This window comes from Zerene cesonia, chromosome 17 (genome assembly GCF_012273895.1).
Source record: "Zerene cesonia ecotype Mississippi chromosome 17, Zerene_cesonia_1.1, whole genome shotgun sequence".
Classification (NCBI taxonomy): Eukaryota; Metazoa; Arthropoda; class Insecta; order Lepidoptera; family Pieridae; genus Zerene; species Zerene cesonia.
The window spans coordinates 7,453,318-7,464,545 of NC_052118.1; the positions used below are offsets into that span (position 1 = coordinate 7,453,318).

General features: G+C 36.3%; 1 protein-coding gene across 2 annotated transcripts; it reads left to right on the forward strand.

The window, feature by feature from the left end:
- Positions 1-210: 210 nt before the first annotated feature.
- On the forward strand, positions 211-6,931 carry LOC119833540 (protein sprouty). Of its 2 annotated transcripts, none has more exons than XM_038357588.1 (2): positions 211-448; positions 5,820-6,931. In XM_038357588.1, the coding sequence occupies exon 2, from the start codon at positions 5,877-5,879 to the stop codon at positions 6,525-6,527; it is 651 nt and encodes a 216-aa protein (XP_038213516.1). In that variant the 5' UTR covers positions 211-448; positions 5,820-5,876; the 3' UTR covers positions 6,528-6,931. The 2 variants fall into 2 exon arrangements, with proteins under 2 accessions (XP_038213516.1, XP_038213518.1); XM_038357590.1 differs by lacking the exon at positions 211-448 and adding an exon at positions 480-754.
- The last annotated feature ends 4,297 nt before the right edge of the window (positions 6,932-11,228 follow it).

Sequence of the window (11,228 nt, forward strand, 5' to 3'; positions counted from 1 at the left end):
GGGGGGGATTTCGCCGGAAGCTCGATAAACGAGCGCATCCGCTACCGTCGCCCGCGCCGCAAAATTTGGCACCGCGAACGCTCGCAGCCCGTTTCCGGCTCCCCCCCTTCAGCACTCACCCCGCTCGCCTGCGAAAATAGCGGCCGACTGCTTCGTGTACGCGGTTCATTCAGTATGGCCGCCTTCCATTCATAAAAAGGCGAGGCGCGCGCGGAGGGGCACGGCGGGGGGCGCGCCTCCGCCGGCCCGCTCCCGCACCCGACGCCAGTGCGGAATGTGCCTGCGAACGGAACGCTCGTTTCGTCGGAGCGTAGCGCTAACGCTCCCGGTTTCCCATTAAAATGTGTATAAGAATAAGTGCAGTGAATCCGCACGAGTTCGGAACCGTAAAGAAAATCGCCGTCGTCGAGATCAGGAGTAGAAATCAACGAAGAACTTCACCGAGGAAGTGAGTAGCGGCCATATTGCAGTGATAACCGCGCGGCGGGCGGACGAGAATCGAGGCCGGTGCGTGGGCCGCCCCCCGCCCGCGCCAGGTGCCGCTCCGACCGCGCCGCTCTCATGAGCCTTCCCGTGGATTTGCGCGCCTGAAATTCGGTGGTTCTGTCGTATTTTTGTGAATCAGTGAGGTTTCCGGCGCGATTACGGTGCGGCACAAACGAGCGGTGGAGCTCAGTGTTTTGTGTGGGGCCAATCGGCCCGAGTGCCCTTGTGTAGCGATGTGTGTAGGAGACATATGACGTGGAACGTCTCCGTAAGTACCCAGACGATGCTGGCTCGCCCACCAGCCCGGAATCCGTGCAGGATGTGTCCATTCGCGGCAGATGCAACTAGCTCGTTTTAATGAGTAGCGGTTTACGGGGCTTATAGGTATTGCGATAGATACGTGCTAGTAGCTAGGAACCGTGTTAGGATGAATGAGGAACGTCGAAACATCACACGTGCGCGTCGGTCATAGATTGCCTATTGCTACATCTGAATCGCGCCAGTACGCTGTACAAACCCCCACATTTACCATGGTCCAAAGTAAACACGTAGTGCGACGAACACATGTTTAAGAGCTTATAATTCGTATACGCATACGTGGAACTCTACAACAAAATATCATCAATTTGACATTTCACACATAAAGCTGATATTTCTTACCAATAAAAGATTATAAGTTATGAAAGTGGCTTGTGACATATGATCTTAGTATACTGAATTATTATAGCAACAGCGTTACCAATTTCTACAACGTTTGATAAGGCTGATAAAAAATAATAACTTGTAAACAATACATATATAACATATTATCTTTTAACGAACTTTATGAAACTTATAACGTATTTAGACAAAACAAAATAAACTATTTGGAATGTTTATGACTGTATGTATTACTATGTACATAACATTATTACATACTTTACCATTTATAAAACTACGCAATTTGATTTAAAGAAAGATTTAATTAGCACCCAAAATGTTTAAGATCAATGAATATACATGCCTGCCTCATAAATTGAATATATGCATCATTAATAATATAAGTGTTTAATACAAATCACACACAATGTACCTAATTATGTATTTAATTTACAGAAAAATACCATCATGTTTGATATCTTTCAAAATTTTAGTCATATAGGCACAGTTTATGATTAACCACGCAAATCTATTAATATTATAAATGCGATAGTTTGTAAGGATAGTTGTATGTTTGTTGCTCTTTCACGCAAAAACTACGGAACTGATTGCAATGAAATTTGGTACGTAAACAGCTGGACAACTGGAATAACATATAGGCAACTTTTTATCCCGATATTCCTACGGGATACGGACTTACGCGGGTGAAACCGCGGGGCGCAGCTAGTAAAAAATAAATCTAAAACGACATACATCATAACTTAACATTTCAATTAATAATTCATAACAAATACGTACAATACATTTTATATGCTCGAAATAATGATATTTTTTACAATCGTTTATGTTATTCATAAGCTTATATATTATATATCATTGACACTATAAAAAATATATCTAGTAATATCATTCTACTATGTAACCATTATTTTAAAAGTTTAAAGAGAAATTAAGTCATTCATACACACCATTTACTTGCAATGAAAGCAGGTAGAGTAAAAAATGCTTCTCCAATAATTAGGATACAAAAAGTCTATAAGTTCAAATTTCATTGGATATCTTGCATTCAAATCATATAAATAAAAGTATGTTTGTGTCTTTACACGAACATAGTGTATGTTCTTCAACCTCAAAGTTTTCTTTTATGGTTTTTATTCTATCAAGATGCAATTAAAAAAACAGTATTGAAATTGAAAAGTAGCTACACTATTTCTTAGGTTAATGATTAAAAAAAGAATTGAAATTAAGTACCTACACACGTATTTCACACATAATATCCCATATTAACTTCTTTACTTCATAATATAAGCGGAGCGAGTTAATTTGTCTGAATACGTTTATATCGGGAACTGATGGCACGATTTCAAAAATTCGTTCACCGTTGTCCATGGTCCCTAATTGCTACCGTGTGTACGTATACGTACCATGGGCAAAACCGGGGCGAGCCGCAAGTGACATATAAACTAATTTTATATAAATTGATTAGCTTTCACACAATAAGAACAAAATATAGTTTCTCTAACAGTACAAATATGGAATACCATTTCTAACTTCGATAGCACCACAATATTAGGTTATAACTAGCATGTCTTATCTCCAACTACTTGTAAGGAACCGGTTATTGTGTAATCAAATTTACACTAGAGCCCGCAGCAGGCTAGAAACAATAATAGCTCTACTATTATTGTGACATGGAAGCATCCAGTCGAAAGGCATTTGAATAATGCCCTTATATTTTTAATCCATTAAATCCATTAGATGCACGAAATAACTCTCTAAAAAGGTCGAATATGGTTGAGATATGATTCTGTGTCGCAAGTAAATGTGTGATTAATCTTATCTCGTATGAAATCTTCGTTCTGTTTTCTATTTAACGTTTAAACATGTAAATATTAATTGAATATCATTGACATTTCCACTCCGATACTGATTCATTGCGATCTTATATATATTACATATAAACATTTGTATTGTATCTGATATAACATCAAATATTTCTCGGAATTTCTTTGCAGTAAATACAGTTAAATTGTTATTGCATTTATGATTGATTTACCAAGTGATATTTACACAAATCTAATATGAATTCTTCTATATTAGCTATGTATGATTACTGCTATAAGTTCTTTTACTAGGTCCAAGGCACGTGTATCCAACGTCCGTACTGTCTGACACTGGCAACGGTCTATTGCATATTCAAAAATTATTTATGCAGAAATATTCACAAAAAACAAGTTTTGAAGTTGGCAAATAATCATATACCATTCATAGTAATATCAATATTGGCAGTTCTTGGTCATTACATAAAATAAACTTGATAACAACCTCATGACGTCTTTAAATGAGCGATTAAAATTGATATAATACATCTTATTAATTTTTTTTTCTCATTATATTTTAATCAAATGACTTATCTCTATAAAACTTTGAAATCATTATTTTCTCTGACATTCTGAACGTTCTTTGAACACAGGTAGAAACGAAACTTTAATTTATGTCTTTAATATTGAATCATTTGATAACTTTCCGTTAACTATAACGATAAAGAAAATATTTAGTGTGCTGAAAAATCTTCATAAATTAAATTATTTCGTAAATTAAACTCTTATACGTTATCTACTAGTATATACATTTCATTATTCAATTAATTAAAATATAAATATGCTACATATGAAATGAATAAGAATATTTTCAATGTAATTAAAAATAACTAAGTTTCAATAACCATTGCATAATGGCGCATTAAAGAATAACAAAAATCGATAAATAAGCATTGACAGACGTTAGTGGCTTTATTCTATAAATAAACGTTTTATAATGTTTAATTACTACGTGCATATCACCAATACATAATACCTACCATGTCATTGACTGGCGCCCAGAACACTCACGGCCAAGGATATCTTTATTGATAAAGTTACTATAAAACCTTGCGACCAGCCTTAAACAAAAAGTCATATATAAACAAGTTATCTACGCGTTCTCTTTTATTCAAAATTTGTTCCAAATTTAAAATAAATGTGAGCATTCAATAACAGAATATAGAGAGATAAATATCAGCCAATGTTCTGTATTTGAGTCAGACACATGGCAGACATATGACGGAAACATTTCTATTTTTACTAAGTGTAGAATTGTTCATGCATAATACATAGCGACTAGCAATAAATGCATTACTTATGAACTGTCGAAAACGTAACATGCATGCGCTTATTCCAAACCGGATGTTTGGAAATCAACATATCGCTTATGATTTAAATTTTCACGCGTAGAGTTCACGGTAAATGATTTAATAGATCGTTGTTTACTAGGTTTTGAATGAAACAGACGTAAATGTATTGAATTGAAACTGCAGGCAATTTAGGTGAAATATTGAGTTGTAGTAATCGTTACGAGAAGTTATAATTAAGGTCAATTGCATGGTTGTGCGATCACATTATGTTAATCAATTCAATGTTATTAATTTTAAAGTCACAAAATTAATATGTACCGGATTATTATCTTAGTTTACATGAACATTAGTAGTCTTCGATTGACATCAAATTAATTTATTTATTTTGTAACGCGTGTTCAAATTTATCTTCATTTGTCATGTAATTCATATAAGATAAGAAAAACGTTTTGCCGTAGACAGTCATTTTTTTTTTCAAATTAACTAACACCGCAGAGTGATCGTAGTAAATTTAATGAAAAGTAACTTTACTATTGTGTTCAATTTTTATTATCATTATCTCTTAGCATCCTTAATTAATTCAGTTTGCATCGTACATTTATTATGAACCTTTTATTAAGCCTGGAAATTCGTGAAAAATGCTTGTAATTAACATAGCACGTGTAAGAAAAACTGTTGTTGGTTCTGTCGTCAATACTTACCACAATAAAATAACGTTAAAACGCATGTTTTCTTTGCAATAGACCGAATAGTTTTATGGGGTAGATAAAAATATAAATATAATAAGCATTTTTTTATAAGAAACTTTACGCTGACTCAAAGGATTTCCTTAATCATATATTAAGATTGAATGAGTTGTAGAATTTGTAGGAATCACACAGGACATCGTTATGTAAGTGGTTTCCGGTCATGGAAATAAATCGGTTACGATTTTGTTTCACTACACGTCAGAAATGTTGCATCGATTACAAATTTATTCACCGTTGTGATTGCCAGCCGTTTGAATTTCTGTTGCAATCATACACATAGTCAATAGATGTTTTAAAATTCTCCCGATTATTTATGATTCAATTGTTCATAAACACATATAATAAAACAAAATGCGTATGATAACATAATCAGCGGTAGTGCAGAATCTACACGAAATTCGAAATGCTTGTGTAAAGAATAGAATGTTTTCGATTCGATTCGCATTAACAACAACAATGGAAACAATCGTCCGTCTGGGTACTAGCTAAATACAATATAAAAGTTGACATCTTTTTTCATATTTAACGTTACATATAAACGTAAGAATTTGCTACCGATATTCACCAACATTCTACGGGCTTATACGCCTTCTTGATTATTAAAGAATAAATGGGTCTGAACCTACGACCTGTCGATTGGAATCTTACTAGCTTCAAAATAGCGTATTTGCTTTACGTAATATTCGATTGAGTATACCAATACAAATCCAATATAAACTTCTTATAGGTTAGTACAGACACATTTTATTAACGTGTGTTTTTTTTTTCTCCAGGTGGGGACGATGAGGGAACAGGAAGGCGACGGCCCAGAGAGCCGTTAGCCGGACTCGATGGACGAGTATGGCGGGCCGGCGGCGCCGCCCCGGCCGCCCAAGCCGGCGGCGCGCGTGCACCGCGCGGGCGCGAGCGGCGCGCGCCAGCCCGCCGTGTCGCTGCTGCGGCCACGGCCCGAGGCTGAGCGTGAGCGCAACGCCTATGTGGAGGCGCCACGCCGCGCGCCGCCCTCCCACGCGCACGCTCACGCGCACTCGGCAGCGCAGCCGCTCAAGCCGGTGACGGCGCAGCCGGCCTCCGCCGCCGCCGACAAGCGGCGCGCCGCTGCGCTCGCGGCCGACTCCATAGTGTGCGAGAGCTGCGGGCGCTGCCGCTGCGAGCAGTGCGCGCGGCCCCGCCCGCTGCCCTCGCGCTGGCTGTGCGGCTCGTGCCTGTGCAGCGCCGAGGCGTGCGTCGACTACGCGTCGTGCATGTGCTGCGCCAAGGCGCTGTTCTACCACTGCGGGAGCGGCGAGGAGGAGGCGGGCGAGCCGTGCGCGTGCGGGCCGCGCCTGGCGTGCGTGGCCGCGCTGGCGGTGCCGCTGCCGTGCCTGTGGCTGTACTGGCCGCTGCGCGCGTGCGCGGCGGCGGGCGCGGCGGCGTACGGCCGCTGCCGCCGCTCCGGCTGCCGCTGCCCCGAGCGGCCGCCGCTCTCCAGTATTATCTAGTCCCGCCGCGAGCCCCCCGCCGGCATCGCGTTGTACAAATATTTATTCGCGAGCGCAAGGCCCGGGCCGCGCGGGGCCGGACTCAGTGAGTGTGTGTGCGCGCGGGGCCCAGGACGAAGCCCCTCGCCGAGTGATCGTAAACGAGTACTTGTAAATATAGTCGTATAGTGTGAATGTACGTGAACGTGTCGCCCGAACGCCGAGTCTCAAATTTTCTTGAGACCGAAACGTGTCATAAGAAAACGCTAACATTAGTATTTTGGATTCCACACAAATCCAGAGAAGATTAAGAAATGAGATATAAAACATACTTATTAAGATGTAGATAATTTACCATTTATTTATTAACTGAATTTGTATTTATTTGTAAATAAAACGACAACATTATATTATAAATACGAATGTTTACTACAATGCTTGTTTTTTTCTACAAATCCACCTTCCTGCTAAGATAAATGATCGAATGACAAATGACGTTAAACCGCTTTAAGATTTTCTTATCAGATTTGGATAACCTCAGCCTCACAATTTCGAGACATAAAAAAATAGGTATAAAAGGCATAATACTATTTAGAATCGAATCTAAAAGAATACACTGACAAAAGTTGTCACGTTGTGTGATCTGAGATTTAAAAGATTCTCATTAAGGTCTCTAAACCGTCGGGTAATTAATTTAGCTTATTAGTTTCATTATACACACGCTGCTATAATAATTTATGCATCAATAAATTAATCACGGTGACATTTTGAGCACTGAAAAACTGGTATAATTATACCATGGGCAATAAAACCAGATTTAATAATGTACAAAAATAATAATAAATATACAATAATGTTCTTATTTATTGCTAATTTTAATGGGCGTCATGTTGATAGAGGGACGTGTTTCATACTCTCTTTAGGCCATTAAAATCGTGTAGAATGTTTGAATTGCTTGATACGAATTTTTTATTAAATATTCATCAAAGTATGTTTAATTTTAACGTGTTAAATGAAACTAAAAAACGTAAATTTAATTCAATTCACTGTGTTTAGATGCAAAAAGATTTACTTGTATTAGTAAAAATAAATGAATTTACGCACACGGTAGTAAATTTATGCCAATTAAGGTAAATAAAACATACTGTATACATTTTATAACGGTACCGTATAATGCTATACATTCACGGCATATCAAATATATTCTATATTACAATTCAATAATTCATCGTTCACAAATATATAAGATCAACTGAACCATACTCACAGCACATCACTAGTGCACTGCGCATAAAAATAGCTATGCGTATGAGTGACCACGCCGGGAGGAAACGTGTCGGGCCCATTTCCTTACACGCGTTATCCGGGATGCCCATGTCTTGCCCTTCCTTCCTCTTGCATGGAATGTTTATTGAAACGGTTGTTATATTGATATGGGTGATGCAATACGAACGTGTTGGCTGAAGAACTTGTGACGAATAAAAATTATGTCCTGACAAATCATTTAATTTTTAATACGATGATTAATTTTTTATATATGTAGGTGTAGGCAGAATTATAATTCTGTATAAGTAAAACAATACATTAATTACGGCTTGGATATGAAATTTGCACTATTATTTAACTGAAAAGCATGAAAATAGGTAGCATGACACATAAATAATTAAACATAATACATACTCATAGAATTACTAAGGGCCGATAACCAATCCTAGGTTTAAACTTATTCGTTTAAATTATCTTACTAAACAACCATTTCCATTCTCAAAATACACACTTTGGACATTTCATACTTTATAGGTAGTTACTATTTTATATTATTGTGTAATACTTTATTAATAATTCAGTAATGAAACAAAATAGCCCACGTTCCGTCCAATATAATGCCGCTATTCATTATATGATGTCGTAATTGGCATCAAATTAACGCTACACACGGTCCCCTATTTACGAAATTCACTTGTTCCACACATACTCGGGAGGTTATTTAAAATTAGGACAACAGATGTTGACAGCCTGCCGAGAGCCGAAGCGGCCGTCTTTGATGGCCGGATGGAGCTGCCATGATAAAAGGATATTATTGGTTATTGCACCTATGAACACCACTAATATATAATTAAGAGGATTTTTAGTGAATGCTTTATTATCTGTATTGAAAGTTATTTTTAAATATTTTTGTTCTATACTAGGGAGGTAACATGGTTGAGAAGTCAGGACTAAAATCCAAATCATTTATAAACACATATGGGAAGAAAGAATGTTATGTTTGTTACACCACTCATAGCCAAACAAATTTTCGTTTCGTTGATTTGTCTTTGCTTTGATAAGGATATTAACTATTAAAAATTGAAAAGCTAGCACTCAAACCAACGTCTACCAGGGCGGAGTCGAGGCGACCATCTAGTTATCATATATTAAAGGTTAAATTGTTATTAACGTGAAAATTCATTGTCAAGTATACCCAATGAATGTGACTTGGTCGTAATATACATGTGTGATTATGTTATAGTTCATTTTACGACCGGCATTAAAATTACCATTGGTTGAGTATACAAGATTTTGTGGTCAGCTCATTAATTTTATTACATATTGTTAGGAAGAGCTTTTAATAGGAATTCAAGAATCTTTACGTCGTAAAATTTTAACTTTGATAACGGAACGGTTTTTACTAATTCGTAGAAGAGTTTTTGTTAGAAAAACTGAAATAAGAATTCTTTATTTAAATATGTCATCCCCTTTATTTTTTATGCTCGTTCTATATCTTATATTAGCGTTCGCCCCGGCTTTTTTAGTTTTTTTTTTTATAATTATGCAGATGAAGTAGTATTACACTACAATTCTAAATATGCGAGAATTATAGCTATAATATATAATAAAATCCAAATGGTTCATAGACATGGACATCATCGTTCAGCTACTCAATCATAATATAATAGCATAATTTCTTTTACATATAACAAATACAACATAAAAATATATGTTTTTGAATGTTACATACATTCAAAAAAGCCATACCTATAACCTATTAATACAGAATTGGAGTTTATCGTCATCTGGCCCTGCAATGTGCTACATAGAGTTTGCTCCAGATATATTCAGGGCTTATTCCAAGCGACAGTAGCACGATATTTATTTACCATGCGTAAGCGCGAGACAGAATTTAGCGCGCTGTATTCGCAACTAAGACTCCTGTTTTCTACATCTACGTCTCGGAATAGACGCGCCTCTCGGTTATGTTTACAAAAACACAGATACCTCCAACGTATTACAATAGGTAGACCAGATTGTAACGAGTGAATTCATGGCTTAGTCGAATAAATAATCTGTATAAAACATGTTGGAACTTTTGACCTGCGCTGCGTGGAAGATGGATCTAAGGTGTCATTGTGGGTTGGATAGCGCGCGTACGGCGAGCGTTGTGGCGCTTTTATTCATATGCGAGCTATTTCACTGTCAAATCTTGCTATTTATCGATCGCATTCCTTGACCTGTGCCCCTGAGATGCATGATGCAGTGGCAGACTGATTGTTCGGTACAGTGAATAATGCTCTAGTCATTTCATACGATAGCAGCGAAATGTTAAAAAATATTACATTCCTGATTGTTGTGAGTTTGGTTTAGGTTGTTGACCCTTTTCGAATAAGGAGAAAAGATGTTTGTATTGTTTAAATTTACTCTGAAAGAAAGGATTTTTTTCGTTATTTAATACAATAATTAAATCAGACAAAAATAACTCTGTTGTATGTTTTCTTGATTCACGCATAGACTTTTGATTTGTTTTCGACAAAAAATGTAAGATAGGTATATAGCCACGTTATTATGCATACCGGTGTGTATATTCATCTCAATTCAGTCATCTATTTCTGGGTAATAACGGAACACCTACATACACTCTATGATATTAAAATCGATATTATAACTGTATATTAATTAATAAAAATATATGTTAGGTATCCCGACATAATATAGGAACCCTTTATATTTATGATCTAAAAATGAATAATACAAATGATGTAGTTACGCATAAGAATCAATGTTTCTACACACATACTAATTGGTAATGCATTATTTAAATTTTGTATGCTAAAGTCGAGAATATAACATTCTCTACTTTAAACCTGGAAAATGGAAGTGGGATTCATAAGATTATATTGTGCAGCTTACCTAATAAACAATATCGATAAAATCAAATGTATTTTTCGTTACTTTTAAATAAATAAATACTAAAATACCTACTACAAACACAGAAAATAATAAATTATAACGAAAAAATATTAAATTTGACTTTTTATGTTGTGATAAAATAATAACATAATATAATCTGTCTATATAATATACAATTCTTACTTACTTACGTATGAATTGTAAACACATAGACTTTATACATCTTTTCAACTGAATTACATAGTTTATAACAAATTATACTTAGGTGCATTCACATAAAACACAATTTTGAATGTTTACGTATAAACCCTTATAGATTGTGCGATTGATTTTGTTTTAATCAAACAATAATCTGCGTTCTTTAATTTGGTAACGAGGTTATTTTTCTTAAATAATTGCTTATGATCATAATACTAATTAATGTACAAGAATAATAAAGCATGATGTACAAATACATTTAATGTAAACATCAGAACAAGATTCATTGAATGTATGAATTTAAATACTTTTTTACCGTATACGATGCTATAGCATTAATTACAGAACTCGTTACATAAT

Coding starts and splice junctions, on each gene's coding strand:
- LOC119833540 (XM_038357588.1), top strand. CDS start 5,877: ATGGACGAGTATGGCGGGCCGGCGGCGCCGCCCCGGCCGCCCAAGCCG.